We start from the raw sequence: 16,566 nt of genomic DNA on the forward strand, positions 1-16,566 counted from the left end.
CTCGTTCGTTTCTATAGAAAATCTACTAGCAACAGGTAGAGATAATTATCTCGTGGCGTGCATGCTAGTCCTATTGGAGATGAACAAAGACGAACAAATCGTTTTTTTTTTTAAATTAAATGCTTTATTAATACGTCTATACGTATATATAAGTACGTCTACATAGGCGCAGGCGCGGTCACCGACAGTAGGTAATTAATACAAATAAAATATATTCCATGCAATCCCGAAACATTGTTCAGTATATGGTAGGTTAGGTTAGGTCCTATAACATCATAATTTCAACGAATTACCGTCCCACCACAGGGCTCAGGTCACCTCTCACAGTTTGGAAGGATTACGCCGTAGTCCACCAAGCTGGCCCAGTGCGGATTGGTAGACTTCACACGCATTTAAGTAAATTCTTCTTCATAGTCGTGCACTCTTGGCAGAATGGTCGTGGCTGCTGAGTTGAAATCTATGGCGTTAGGCATCATTGGATCGCACGGCTTCCCGCGCGACTCTTCTCCACTTTTGGCGATTGGTAGCATGTCGGAAGCATTCCAGTTGTCTGATATTTAAGTATATAAAAACTTAGAAAAGTTAGAGGTGCGTGCTGGGATTCGAACTCGCCCCCCCGAAAGTAAAGCCAAAATCCACTTCAAATCTATGTGTATAGTAGAAAATGCGTTACTTATCCAATTTCTCTGAATATTCTTAAAGGAAAATGGTTCAATACCAATGAGTATAGGTAATAAAAAAGCAATACTCCGTCGCGCTGCACTGGCAATGTGGCGATTATAATACGTTACCGTTAATTAATTGCTAATTACTGCCAGTCACGATAGCAATAATTAATTAAGAAGTTCTATTTGCTGTCGGAACTCGGATGTAGTACGCACAACGTACCTATTGTGTCGATGGTAGACCGGTAAAATTAGTCATCATGGAACCCTTTTTTTTATATATTCCAATACAAGTTGGCTCTTCACTAACGACGATGATAGTCTGGTAACATTAGTTAGCGTCTTTTTTTAGGTCTATCATGATTTACAACAAAATCCTAAAATATATTACATAAGAAAGGAAAGAAACGGTATTTAAGCAAAATCTGAAACATTGGCTTATTCAAAATTGTACAACGTATACGACCTTTTTAAATGTGACGCTAAGACCTCAATTACATGATATCTTAATTCTAAATTATCAATTATTAACAATAGTGTGACTTTAAATCCTAATTCTATAATTATTGTAAATCGAAATTATTCTTATGTTTTAAATTGACAACTTCGAATTTTTTGATTTTTTAGCTCTAAGTTGACATATTCTAATATTTAAATCAATAATACAATTTAATTTCGATATAATTATTTAAATTCAGTAATGAAATAAAAATAATTTCGACAAATTTTATTGCAATGCCCCAGCGCGGCGGGGCGTCATGTCTCTTATGTATGTACATGAGCAATTAATAAACAATAAACAATGATTATTTTTCCGACCCAAATATCGACCAAAAGAATTGCACCATTCGACGTCACGTGGTACAACCTACATGGTATTATACTGATAATTTTTTGAAAATTTTCTCTGGTAGTTGCTATATATATTTTGCTATATTTATTCATTATGAAATTCTTATTTGTTAACTGTACATTTCGTCTCATGGTGCAATTCTATTGGCCGACATTTGGGACGGAAAAATAATCCCCCGAATACCACACGAGCTTCAAAATTATCTGGCATTTCCCGATAGGTTCGTTGCAAACAAATGACGACTATTATAAGTGATTATTTTTTCACTACAAAACGGTATTATAAGTGATTATTTTTTCACTACAAGTTAGCCCTTCACTGCGATGTCACGTGCAAATGGTTGATACATTTTAAATTGGTAGCGTCTAAACTGTTAGGGCTGTGGCAGTTATATCAAAACCCATTGGAAAAGATAAAACACTGTTGTTAGCGGTTGCTCCCCCTGGCTGATACCTACGCTACGCCATAAACATGATGTAACGTCACTACAAGATACATTAATAAAGGATTGCTTTAATAGTTCTATTTTGCTTTATATAATTCGTAATAATACTTGTGTAAATAATTAATGTTTTACAAATACAATAATAACAATATATTTTGTGAAATAACTTACCGGAAACTAATATCGTAAAATATTATTATTGGTTCGTTTTGTTGTCAACATTGTAAACGGTACCTGAGCCGTATAAAAGTAGAAGCATTACCTTCTCAAACATTAATTCTGTATCAAGTAGTTGTAGGGGGAAACTCTGCTCGATTATATGTCAAATGTAAAAAGTGAAAAATAGTATTATTCCAAGTCCTATCCCCACGTTCTTCAACACTGTATTTTGAAAATTGGATTTTAAGTAATCTTAGTAAATGATAGAGAAAAAAATATCTACTTAGGCCTAATATTATAAGCCCTTTTAAAACGTCAACTCTATAGAACTTGGCTAACACACTACCGTGTGTCTTGATCTGTAGGTAGTGGCTCTCCCATCAGTTCGGAAAGCAGAATCCACCGAGATGAAACCGGTAAGATACTTAACTAAATGAAGCTAAAATTTTATTTTCTTTGTTCCAGTTGTGGTGGACGTTGATGATCGGCCAGTCTGCGTAGAAATCTGTGATACTGCGGGGCAGGTAATAATAGCTTAATTTTTTCATTATTTAAGTACTGCACTTATCCCCAGTATATATCTTAATTTTTATTGGCCGATTGGCGCAGGGGGCAGCGATCCTGCTTTCTGAGTCCAAGGCCGTGGGTTCGATTCCCACAACTGGAAAATGTTTGTGTGATGAACATGACTGTTGTTCAGTATCTGGTTGTTTATATGTAAATTATAAGTATCTATGTATATTATTCATTAAAAAATATTCATCAGTCATTTTAGTACCTATAACACAAGCTACGCTTACTTTGGGGCTAGATATTCTTTTTTTTATATATCTTCGTTAAGTCAATACAATATATATTTTTTTATTATTTGTGAGACTTTATGCACAACATTTACTTAGTCCTAAACATTAAAACGTGCATGTTTGTACTAGTCACGTTGCAGGTAGCCATTGCGTTCATCACCTGCTTCCCCCATCTGCCGTGAACGATGGCATATTGTGTTCCCATCAAAAAACAGCACGTGCACGCCATTGTTGCTTCTTTTCGATTAAATCCCCCACTTCTTTCGATTTGCAATGACAAACCTCACGTTTCCCACAGTTTCTCTACCTGTACATACAATGGACTACCTAACTGTTAACATCTGTACAGCCAACAAGGGTTGTGCTTGATATTAGATGATAATGTATTATACATTTTATGCCGAACGGAAAAAGGCTTTAATTGAGTAAGAGTAATAATCACTTACCAAACATACGCTTACGAAAATATAATTCATTCAAACATCCACACTCATCCACACACACACACACACACACGCACGCACACGCGCACACACACACACACACACACAAACACACACACACACACACTTATACACATATTAAATTGTATGTTGATAAAGTAAACTTCCAAATATGTATTCTCTCTTTTTTTTGTTTTTTCTCTAATCTCGATGCACATATGGGAAGACACTGACCCCCAAGACACGGGATATCCCAGTTTGGGGTTTGTCCAGGGAAATTTTAGAAAAAACATTGTACTTCTAAGCAAATAAAAATTGTTATTATTATTATTATTATATTCAGCGAGAAAATCAATTTGGTGTGAACTTTCGTTTACGCTATAAAGTCGTATTTATTGAATAAATTTTACCACGTTTAGTTAATATAGAAATAATGAAACCAAATAAATCTATTGTATTTTGTTTGAGTCAACAGTAATTTTATTATTTTTATTAGTGTTTTTACCTACACTTGGAGGTATTGGAATTGGAGTTGGAGGAATTGGAATTTTTATATGCATTTTAAATTTATAAAAGATTCAATAGTAGCCTCTAATATCCACTTCTGGGTTTAAACGTAATCACCACGCTTCTGCGCAGAGGGGATGGTGATCGCCTGATCGGAGTAGATGGTAGTAGTGCACGGAGGACGCTGCTGCCCGCTCTCCTTTATATTTGGTCATCATCATCATATCAACCCATTACCGGCCCACTACAGGGCACGGGTCTTCGCCCAAAATGAGAAGGGGTTAAGGCCGTCCACCACGCTGGCCCAGTGCGGATTGGCGGACTCCACACAACTTTGAGAACATTATTCAGGCATGCAGGTTTCCTCCCGATGTTTTCGTTTACCGTTAAAGCAAGTGATATTTTAATTACTTCAAACGCACATAACTTAGAAAAGTAAGGGCGTTGACACATCACCACGGCGCAGTGCGGCGCCATGAAACAACACGACGCGACGTCGTGCCGCGGCGTCAAGTTTTGTATACGAGGTGCTATCTTGGTTAGTAGTTCTCAAAAACTTTACTAATTCAATAAATTTATCATTACCACATATTTTCAGCGCATCATATTTGCTCTTAAAAAGTCCTCAGTTATGGTTCATTATTAAAACGTATGGATTCACCCACTCACATAATAGATTTACCCAATATTTTCTTTGGTTCTGTTTTTTCTTCATACGTCGCGTCGTCTTAACAATAAAAGGAGAAAAATACGTCTTTGGCGGTTCATATCTAGACAAAAACTGAAGTAAAAAACTTGAGTACATGTTTGGAGATTGTTGCTGAAGTGAGCAGGCACGGGGCACCGCACACGGCATCGTTTTGCGGTGACGGCGCCGCACCGCTACACGGTGGCGATGCCGCGCCGTGGTGATGGGTCCACGCCCTTAGAGGTGCGTGCTGGAATTCGAACTCTGCCCCCCGAAAGAGAAGTCGAGCTCCTACCCACTGTGCTATCACAGCTTTGGTTAGAGTATCGTAGGGTTTGTTAATCTGACACCTATCGTTAGGCAGGAATAAACGATTACTTAGCTAACAAAGTTAAAAATACGAACTACTGACTTGTGTGGTCTTAATTAAGAACTAAGTATATTATGACTTGGCCGTTGACTTAAAACTGTTTCAAACGACCTTTTAACTTAATCAGATGAAGAAGATAGCGTTATCTAAGAAATGTGATATTTATTTCGTTTATTTGTACGTTTAAATCCGTTTGATAAAACGAAACGTCGAACAGCATACAAATATACAGGGTGATACAAGCGAGTTCTTAGTAATTTAGATATAACCTGAAACATTGGTTTTTGAAGTTGTGCTTCTTTTGGCACGATGCGCGCGCACACCGTCACAAAAACCGACACCCAGCTATAAGGTTCGACTGTGTACACTTTTCTCATTCCGGTGATTTAATTGATTCAATTGTACAAAAATCTCAAATTTTAATGTTGAGTGAAACTTTGTTGTCTGATTATGAGTCTATTAGTATAACATAAGTACACCACGTTTTCTTTTATAGTAGTAACTAGCGTACCCAGCTCGCTTCGCCGGGCTAGATTTTGCTTTATTTATTTAAACAATTAACTAACATCATTAAATTTTTAATTAAAGTCTCATAATATATTAAATCATTTATTTCTCCCCGCATTCATTCTCTTCTATTTATAAAAAAAAATACTGGTAATCCTTAGACAATCTGTTACGACATTTGCGACATTTGAGTCATTAAATGCAAAGATAGGTTTTAAGAAACTCATAAAGGGTTACCTAAGGCGTGAAAGTTAGCTTTACGACGTACCATAAATGCAAATGTGTTGCCAACTAACAATAGGAAGTGTTAAGTATTACACTTGAATAAAATATGGAAGTATTTTAAATATACGCGAAAAATTAGTCTCAAAGTTAAGAGCTAAATAAAATTAATATTTTTAAACTTAAATTCTTAATTCATTTATTAATAATAGGTAGGTTAGGCTAAGTAGTTCATAAACACTTGAAACAATTCTTGTTTATGGCTTTTTCATCATCAATTTGCACTTTACAACCTTTATAATATTCTATTTTGCGCGAGATGAGAGCTGGGCGGCCCGCTTACAAGTAGCCTGTCGTATTTGTATAAGTGATAAAGTAGGGATTAGGTGTGATAATATACGTATCAGGGATGCATAGGAGACAACACAAAAACAATCAAATTTTCTGTCTATGTATTACAAGCTTAAAGCGGTGATAGCGAGTACGAGCTCGACTTCACTTTCGGGGGTCCGAGTTCGAATCCCAGCACCTCTAACTTTTCTACGTTATGTGCGTTTTAAGTAACTAAAATATCACTTGCTTTAACGGTGAAGAAAAATCTCCGTGAGGAAACCTGCATGCCTGAGAGTTCTACAGAATGTTCTCAAATGTGTGTGGAGTCCACCAATCCGCACTGGGCCAGCGTGGTGGACGACAGCCTTACCCCTTCTCACTGTGAGACCCGTGCTCTGTAATGATGGCCGGCCGTTAAAGGGTTTATGTGATGATGATTACGAGCTTAAATAGCTATCCTATATCAGTATGCAATGTACATAATATGAGCTAAATTTCATTGCCGTGTGGTAACAATATAACAGAATAGTTGTCACAACGCCTCCTGGTACGAGGCGACTAAGGAAATATAACTGAGAATGGGCAGCAGCGTCTTGTGCTACTTTGTCTTCTACAACGATCACCTTTCCGTCTGACCAGCGTGATTATGGGCCACCCGGGAGGGTCGCGCCACGCCTTTAGTTCAACAGTGAACTGTTGAATAATTGATATTTTAAGCACCAGTTTATAAAATTATGTTCATCAACATATTGAAATTTTAAAATCTACAGAAAATAAGACATAAATCAAAGCTAAAGGGACTGCGACAGTTAGTATAAGTTTTTTTTTTTTGTATTCTGTTACCAACAACAAACAACAAACCACTATTTCATATCATGATATTCAACATAGGAGTGAAAATAACTGGTGTTTATAAATTCTTAGTGTAAATTAGAGAGTTATTACTTAGCCGACAAGCGGCACTTATCTCATGAAGTAACAGATAAAATCAGTGTGGACGCTAACACTTTCAAATCGAGCCCAGTAATCATATCCAATAATTAATGTTTACCGCATTGCTTCTTTGATTTCTGCTGAAATAATAATTAAAATACATTTATCTACTACAACATTAAATACTTTTAAATATTCTTTCCAATAAAGAATTTTAAAACATTCCATTCAATATTTCGGGAATATGTTAATCAGTGTGTAAACATTATCATCGCCCTTGCCTACTCTATCATAGTAGAGTGATTTGAATTGCACCTTAGACGACCTCCATGCTCCAATATAGGTTTGAATTCAAAATTCAAAATTCATTTATTTCAAGTAGGCCTAATACAAGCACTTTTGAAACGTCAAGTCTGTCCGTGTGTAGTGACTCTACCGCCGGTTCGGAAGGCAGATTCTACCGAGAAGAAGCCGGCAAGAAACTCAGCAGTTGCTCTTTTCCAACATCAAAAATTTACGTTTGAGAGAGCTTCACATTATTATATCTTGGTGACTAAATATTAACTCCAATAAAGGTTTTTAAAATATTCAATTAAATATTTCGGGAATATATCTCGTATATCTCGTCGTCTATAATCATTATGTAAAATTTACTATAGGTTAGGCTTCACATTATATCTTGGTGATAATGTGTTCTCCAAATAGAAAACTTTATATTCTCTCCATCAAATAATTTAAAAACATTCAACTAAATATTTCGGGGGTAAGTATATCAATCATTATTTAAACTCCATCATAGGTTAGGCTTTAAAGTATATCTTTGTGATAATGGCCCTTCAAATAGAAAACTTGATATTCTCTCCAAGAAAGAATTTAAAAACATTCAATGAAATATTTCGGGAGTAAGTATATCAATCATTATTTAAACTCCATTATTTTAGACTTCACAGTATATCTTGGTGATATGAGCCCTTCAAATCAACGACGAACAACGTAAATTTCTTAACGCCAGGCTAATATCTAACATCTGAGAATTTATCGACAGAAAAACTAAATTTTTTCAGCTGGTCCTCTAAACCGAACATCTCGTGACTCTGATGCTAACCACTGAATCACCAACTCAATTCAATTCTTGTTTATGGCTTCAAAAAGTAGGAGGTTCTCAATTCGTCGGAATCTTTTTATGTATGTTACTCCGACTACTCGAAGACGCCTGAACCGATTTAAAAATTCCTTTTTTTTTAAAGGGCATACTTTCCAGGCGGTCCCATTTATTGTCCCATATATAAGAGCTGTTATAAAAATCAACAATAATGTAAGCCACCGTAGCAAAATTTTTTTTTGCTTTTTAGTTCCTGACGTATGTTGAAGTCGGTTTTTTTTAAACTTTAAAGTATTTCATATCATATCATATCTGTGCCAACTGGGTACAAGGTACATCGCCAATATCTTGTTTCAAGTTCGCTCGTCATTTACTATGGAAAGAAATACCATTTTAGAGACCATTTTTACCATTAGTAGAGTTATTTATACGGTTATCCATTATCAGGACTCTTCTAAGAAGTATTAAAATAGGAAAGCATTTCTTTAGCCAATCATTATTTAAGCAACGGCGATTGTTTTTAAACCAAGAATGCAAAATAATAAAATGTATGATTTAACATTCCATTGTGAATTACGTAACATTATGCAGATTTGAATATTCAAATCTGTCATTACACGCTATAAGAATCATAACTGTGTCGTAAAGTTTGATTATACGAATAAATTTTAATGTGTTATCGATATTGTGCAACCACTTCCGATTTATGTGGCACAGGAAAACGAAGGTTCGTTTTGTTCATTCTCTATGGAACTTTCTACCATGGGCTGTGGACCTATTGTGTTAGCACTTCAATACTAAATGGTCTGATAAACCTTTAAGTTATATTTGGGTTATGCTGTGTGTATTTTTATGATGCGCTGTTAAAAATAACTCGACGTCGACGGACTTATATGTATTTATAAGATATTCGTCTGATGGACTTTCACTGATTGATATGATATTTTTTAGGGATCTCTTCATTCCAAGGTTTTTAGGCTACCCGTTACTCTAAAAGAGTACTAGGTTTTAGCTTGTGTTAAACTGATAATCATAAAAAATAACGCCTATAACACAGGTTTATAACTAGCTTAGGGACAGATGATTTCTGTGTATCCTTGTAAATTATAACAATAATATAAGTTACACCTATTGTGCAGATGTAACTTGTACCTATGTTTTATTGAACAATAAACAATTATTATTATTATTATTTAAAAAAAAAGTCCTAAGCTTTCTTACCCAATAAATGTATGTATGTATGCCAAAAAATGGTCCAAGCCAAACCATCTCGACAAAATGGTTACTATCTATCTGTCCACCGAGCCTACTACCTACTTCGTCCTTTGCACCCTCTTTGCAATTTATTCAGCTATGTCTGTAATTTTCTTTTATTTGATCACGTAGAGTAGGACACTTTTTATCTCCTTCTCTCGTTTTCTAGCTGTAGATGTTTAAAATGGAGCTTAATCTTGAAAAGAACCATATTTCCTTTATTCCTTGTAGTTCAATCTATTATTCAATTGTATTATTATTCTGAACCAAGTCTGTAAACTACGTGGTTGCCATTAGACTTCCGTAACCTATTAAACTTATATTGTCCCTTAGGTTTACAATGATTTACAAAATAAAGGAAAACGGTTCATAATTCAATTATTCTGTCAGCAAAATTGTATGTAACCTCACCAATAAATAACATTTTCTGGGACTGTTGCTACTTTTCCTTCTCTGCTTTACAATATATGCACAAGGACAGTAGGTACCAATTCCAAGTAAGAATAATCACCAATTTGTTACTTACAAAGTGTCACATAAAAGTGAATTATTAGTGATAAATCATTTACTTAATACTTAGTGAAAAAAAATTTACGCGCTCTTTCTCGTTTCACAGTCAAATTAAATCGAGATCTTGATATACATTGCATACCATGTTTTTTTATTTTTATATTTGCTTTAAAACGATCTTTTCGTTTTATCATTCTACCGATTTTTGTCCTACTTTAATATACATAATCTCATAGATTATTAGGATCACGGCCACACAAAATGTGGACTAAAAGTGAGTTATTAGCACTAATTTGGTAATAAATCAATGATTTATTTACGAGATAGTATTTATTGAATATTTAGGTGATAATTATTATATTAATAAATAAATAAAAAATAAATTATTAAGACACATTTGTATCATTGTATGTGATTTTTTCATCACATATTTACCCATTAACGGCCCACTCCAGGGCACGGGTCATGTCCCACAATGAGAAGTGTTTAGGCCGTAGTCCGTTACGCTGGGGCAGCGCAGTGCGGATTGGTAGTCTCCACGCCTTTGAGAATTTATTATAGATAACTCTCAGGCATGTAGGTTTCCTCGCGATGTTTTCCTTCACCGTTCAAGCAATTTTAATTGCTTAAATAACTTGGAAAAGTTAGTGTAGAATTTGCGTTAATCTTTTTCAGGACTCAATGTCTGAGCTCCGAGCCCTCTGCTACCCGGGTACTGACGTGCTCATGCTGTGTTTCTCCGTGGTGCGACCGGAGACATTCCGGTCCGTTGCCGAGCGGTGGACGCGAGCAGTCGCCGGTGTAAACGCCCCTCTGGTCCTTGTGGGGACCCAAAGTGATTTGGCGCTTGATGGACGTACGATACAAGCTTTAAGAGTGAGTACTTTTTAATTAAATTGTTTGCAAAAATTAGAACTGGCTTTCTTTCTTATCATCATCATTATAACAGCCATTATGTCTTTTGCAGGAAGTTCCAAACATTTCGGTTTCAAGTTTTTGTCTTATACCGTTCTTTTTTATAGGACAGAGAGAGGCATTTAAAGATTAATACGTGCACACGGCTTCAATGTGGGTAGGAGGACTTTAACGAGTTAAGCCTCTGTGAGCACTTAAATATAAAAAAAAAATGATGGTTTTTAAAAAGTAGCTAAAAAAAGTCACAGAACTTGCCCCGCTACCATCCGTTTATCGTCAATAATTATTTTTCAAAGGACATTATACTGAGTCATACATATACTGGGTCATACATATATTTTATAAAATTTTATCATATGTGTTATTAAATTAAATTAAAAAACAATTTATTTTAATGTAATATAGCTTTGTCTGCTTTTTATAATTTCGACATAATTTAAAAATGTACTCTCGATTGCAATATGTTCTTATCTAAATCTATTACACGCTAGATTTATGACTGTTTGACAATGCGGGCGTAACGTTCAAAATATTAGATATAAGTTATAATAATACTCAGTCAACGTTCGGCGATGCTTTTATTGTTTTATAACTAAAATAAGGTTTACGAGCTCCAGTGGCGTGCACTTCATGTATGCACAAAAGCGCTGCCGACCCCATTTTCACATAACTGGTACCGGAGGAGGATTTTATCCTTTTACGCCTTTTTACTTTCTTATAAAATGACGACCTCCTTGTTGACTGGTAGTGAGCACTGTGGTGTTATGAGTGAATTACTGAATTGTATCTGGTCTGGTCTGGCTTCGGCAATGGCTAGTTAACACACTACCGCCAAACGTGCCGCCAAGCGATCTAGCGTTCCGGTACGGTCCCTGGGTTTAGTATAACTTTCGTACCCCTTATAGATGAGCCCGTTACCATCTGATATCACCAGCAGGGCTAGAATGGGCAGGAGACAAAAAAAATATCCCCTCCATTAACTATATCCACTGACAAGGGATATAATTAACTTGTCCACCTGCCAAAGCACGGCCACCGAGGGAGAGGAAAAGTTTATCCTCGTTCGACATTATTTAATTTTTACGACAATTTTATCCTCCTGCCATAAAAAATGTTTCAAGGCCAGTGTTTCAATTTAGACTTGTTTCTTTCCAGGCCCGTGGCGAGCACGCGGTCACAGAAGTGGAGGCGAGGGCCCTGGCAGCAAAAATAAACGCCGTCTATGTTGAGACCTCCGCGAAAACGAGGAGACAGCTGAAAGACGCTTTCGACGCCGCCATCTTGGCGGGGCTGCCAGTTATATCGAGCAAACGACCCTTTTGGAAGAAACTTTTGTGTTTAAATTGACATTAACTTATGTTCAATTAGATGGTTTCGAAGGCATAATATATTACTCTCTGTGGATCAATTAGAAAAGTAAATATCTGAATTTAAATATCGCTGAAAATCAGTAGGGAAGAGTTATTTTTCATCTACTTGATCGTTATTTCGTTAATGTGAATAACTTACACAGTGCTTACAAAAATAAATGTCTTAACATATCTTTACGGGTACATAGAAAATCTACTCTAAAATCTAGATCAATGAAACTTCAATGTGTTATGGACCAGCCATTGCATGGACTTAGTGCGCTAAAAGTCAAACAAGCTCATAAATGTTGAATAAAGACCGAAAAGCTTATTAGGCGATTGTAAAATAGGCCTCTAGTATAACAAAGGTAAACTTTAATACTGCGTCGCTAGTTCCTTTCTTTGTGCTTGAACTTGGCTGACACGCTATCGCGTGTCTTGATCAAGTGATAGACGTAAAAAGACTGGCAGGCACTGATAGATTATTTATTAGACAAATATATGTCACAAACTTTCCTTAACGCTTCTCAAGCTATACCTACCTGCCTAATTGTCGTGAGTGGTTCCAAAGACACATGAAAGGTTAAATTGCTGAGTCAAACCATGTGAACTTAGCGTTTACAAGAAGTGCGCGTTCGATCGAGAGTCTTGTGATTAGACCCAGGCAGATACCGATGCGACCCAATCCACGTCCTTAGCCGGTTTTATGTGTTGGTCCTACATGAAAGATTATGTTCTTTTTTTTTGCTCATGTTTATTTCATAGGCCAAGATATTTAATGAATGGTAGAACGTATACATAGTATTTTTTTTTACAAATGAATTTATTAAAAATAATATTTCAATAGAATGCAATGTTTTAAAGTAAAATATGTTCTTTTAATATTCATAATAAATAAAATAACTCCAAAGAGTATCGAACTGTTGATGGAAGGAAGAATGCGTTATATTGCATGATTAAGTAGGTATGTGCCTTTATCTAGAATTATATTGTTATGACTCTAAATTTTACATTTCACTATAGCCAAACAAAAAGTAAACTGAGTAAATATGGCAGAACTTCAAAATACTGTCATTTCCTTAATTTAACAAAGCAATGGAAAGAGATGGATTGAATTTTAGTATGGTCAATAGAATCGTTATTTTTTGTGTGCATGATTGATTGGTATAAGATAGTTTTGTGGTCAAAAAAGTTTTTGTGTAAAAAAGTTATATAGGCAAATAAAAATGATAAATAATTATAAAATAATAAATTTATGAAATACTTAAATTAGAAATGTGATCACGAAATATTGTTAACTTTGTGCCTTTTATCCAATTTGTGTCAAATTGCATTTTTTAATGAAATGAATGTCTTTGAGGCTACAATGTTTTAATATTTTGCAAAGGTTTGATTTTTAATTGTGTTAAAATTAAATGAAATGGTTAAAAATTATAAATAAAACGATATCTTTTTTTTGACATTTGTACAGTAAAATTAGATTACATACTTATATAATAATAGCATTAAAATATAATATTTTCATTGTTATTCTTAGAAAATGTAAATAATAAACAGGAATGTATGTTAATGTTGTTTTATACTCAACACGAACTGATAATTATATTTTATTACAATTTATTTAAGTTTTTATTGAAATCAATCCTCATAATTCCTCTTCATTATTGGAAACCTATTATTATTTTTATTATTAAATTATCTACCATACATATCTCTGTAAGTAATTTTTTTTATTTGTTTGTATGTGTCTTTTTCAAGCTAATTATCTATAAAATTGCCATTTAGGTTGGCAATTAAAATGGTACGAAAGATTTATACTGTATTTATTAAAAATCCACCCCCAAGGAGGTTAGACCGACAGTTTCTTAAGAAGAACGCACTTAGCACAGTAATTACTAAGTACCTACCAATCCGATTTAGATCTTTGTTGCATTTAATAGACTAATTCCTGAGGAATGTTATAATATAGAGAAGCTATTTTAAAGCACGCTACAACTACAGCCGAGCAAACGAAGTGGGTAATATTTAGCGCCAACGGGCAATGCGTCGCGGTGGTGGTATTTTATGTAGAAGAATGGAAGCCAGTTTTTATGATAAACTAATATCAAAAGTTGCACGAGGACTTAGTCCCAGGGAACCGTAGTATATAAATATAAGTTACTACAGGTAATATATTTTTTTTCATTTTTAACTTTATTATTTTCATGTTCTACTGTGCTAACATATAATTTACACCCTAAATATGAGAGCAACGAGTTTTACATACAAAACGGCATGTACCTACCATACAGAAATTATTTTATCCTTAAATTCAAAAGCTAAAGTGCTGACGTAAAACTCAAGTTTAACTGTAACTTAGTATTTAGAAGAATGGTGATAGGAACGCATGACTAACTGTTCTCCTCGGATAATTCTGAGTACAACATCTTCTCTGGCTCCTAATAGTAGATAAATATCATAGATTATTAAATGATAAATTAATAGATTTAAAGAAAAACTTTAAGTATGTTCTTGTTCGAGTATTTTCACAGCTTCTTTAGTTGATAATAGATAAAATTGCTATTGCTAATATTAACCTTAGCCCCATTGTCTCTATTTTTATTTCATTAGAGGTCAGTGCATATTTTAATCATAATAATTTAAAAAATAATCTCGTCAAGTCATGTATTTAGGCGTTAAATTGGCTCAAAACTCCTAGAACGAAAAGCCTCAGAGCTTCGGATAGATATTATAGTCAAACGTCACATAACATTATATTATCATAAATATATGTAGTTTATGGCTGTACGGTGATATACCTTTGCCTTTTTCGTATGGGCAAAAATAAAAAACAAACACTGTAGTCTGTCAGTAGTCAGCCTGTTAAGTGTCAACAGTCAATGTCATAATAAAAGTAAAAATTTGCCGCGCGTTAAACTTAGGTATTTATTATTATCAACTTTGTATTTCTTTTGAAATATGTCTGAAGAAGAGAATTATACGGAGTTAGATATATCTGATGTTGTAGAAGACACGGATCATTACCTCGAAACCGATTACCAACGAACGGATATAATAGAATCGGAGTTGTCGGCAGTTCAGGATTCCGAAATTTTGAATTCCGAAGACCAAGTTGCAGAGAGGAAATTGGTTATACAGGGTGCAAATAAGCCAGAAGTTTTAAGAACTACTAAACTTCCTTTAGCGCGGATAAAGAATATTATGAAATTGGATCCGGACGTCAGTGTTGTAAACGCTGAAGCAGTTTTTTTAGTAACGAAAGCTACGGTAAGTACCTAATTACTTCTACGTCCTATCTGCGATTTCGTTAATATACTAAACAAACTTTTTCTCGCGATTTCGCCCGCGTTTTGTCCGTTTAGAACTCTAGGAATAAAGTAGTTTTTCCGGAACGAAAAGTATCCTATCTCCAAGATGCAAGCTATAATTTGCAAGATTTGCTGTGAATCCGTGCATAAGAAAAAAGCGTATTATTTTATATCTCCCGGGAATGTTACTCTGCACAGCTAGCATGCACAAGAGACATTTTACTTCCCAGCGAGAGGACAAAATGTGAACAACAGTTTTATGACTTTCCAAGCATGGACACATATGTGTAATATACACAGATGGAAAGCTGCTCCTATTCCCTGTTGCAGTGCAAATTTTATATCTTGACAGCTGATATAATTACGGGATACTATTTTAGCCTCCTGAACCAAACTTATCTGGATAAACAGTATCCTATGGATACATATTAAAAGCACTTTGCTTTTAATATGTATACATAAAGAAGGAATACACATCTAGGCAAGAATGCTCCTCTCTAGTCAGCATCATCATCATCATCATTCTTATGGTGTGATTGTAGCTAAGTGCAAGTCTATATACATTTAATGCTGAAACAATACTTCCAAGAAGTAACTTAACAAGAACCAACTGACAAACAACTGCTGTTGTTTTGCCCTGAATATTTATTTGGAAATATATTGTTTTCCAGGAACTATTCCTAGAGACAATTGCCAAAGAAACTTACACATACACAGCTCAACAAAAGAGGAAAACAATAGCAAAGAAGGATCTCGACGTTGTCATCAACAAAGTAGACTGCCTTTGTTTTTTGGAGGGTGCTATGGACTTTTAAATAGTAAATGTAAATTAAATAATTTTTTAGCAATAGTATAGCTCTTTGTGCCTGAGCTTGTCCGGGGAAATAAGACCCCCATGCATTTCTGCTGCCTAGCATTATTGCAATGCTGTTTTCTGGTCTGAAGGGTGTGGTTGCCGATGTTAGTTCAGGCAAATGAGGCTTGATACCTACACTTCTGGTTTATGGACACAGGGCTGCAACATGTTCTAAGTTCTAAAACTGACCAACACTTCACAGGGCATGAACGCATGCTCTGTGAAATGTTAGTCATTTTATAGGCCACAATTTTTCGCTTAACATCAGGTGACCCATCTACTTTATCTGTCAGTTATTTCAATTTAAAAAGAAGAAAAGCTTTTGATATATCTCAAAGAGTGTG

General features: G+C 35.0%; 2 protein-coding genes across 2 annotated transcripts in view; both read left to right on the forward strand.

Annotated features, from left to right (window-relative positions):
* Positions 1-13,359, forward strand: part of LOC120625833 — a 66,795-nt gene extending 53,436 nt beyond the window's left edge. Inside the window, exons 2-4 of the mRNA XM_039893068.1 lie at positions 2,588-2,646; positions 10,470-10,670; positions 11,865-13,359. Coding sequence (XP_039749002.1) covers positions 2,588-2,646; positions 10,470-10,670; positions 11,865-12,056 — 452 coding nt within the window. The 3' untranslated portion in view covers positions 12,057-13,359. The remainder of the gene's footprint in view (positions 1-2,587; positions 2,647-10,469; positions 10,671-11,864) is intronic.
* A 1,572-nt stretch (positions 13,360-14,931) lies between these two features.
* LOC120625539 (DNA polymerase epsilon subunit 4) lies at positions 14,932-16,433 on the forward strand. Its single transcript, XM_039892587.1, has 2 exons — positions 14,932-15,325; positions 16,038-16,433. The coding sequence occupies exons 1-2, from the start codon at positions 15,017-15,019 to the stop codon at positions 16,179-16,181; spliced, it is 453 nt and encodes a 150-aa protein (XP_039748521.1). The 5' UTR covers positions 14,932-15,016; the 3' UTR covers positions 16,182-16,433.
* The last annotated feature ends 133 nt before the right edge of the window (positions 16,434-16,566 follow it).

The sequence above is a fragment of the Pararge aegeria genome, chromosome 8 (genome assembly GCF_905163445.1).
Source record: "Pararge aegeria chromosome 8, ilParAegt1.1, whole genome shotgun sequence".
Classification (NCBI taxonomy): domain Eukaryota; kingdom Metazoa; phylum Arthropoda; class Insecta; order Lepidoptera; family Nymphalidae; genus Pararge; species Pararge aegeria.

Coding starts and splice junctions, on each gene's coding strand:
- LOC120625539 (XM_039892587.1), top strand. CDS start 15,017: ATGTCTGAAGAAGAGAATTATACGGAGTTAGATATATCTGATGTTGTA. Junction 15,326..16,037: donor TTTTAGTAACGAAAGCTACG/GTAAGTACCTAA, acceptor ATTGTTTTCCAG/GAACTATTCCTAGAGACAAT.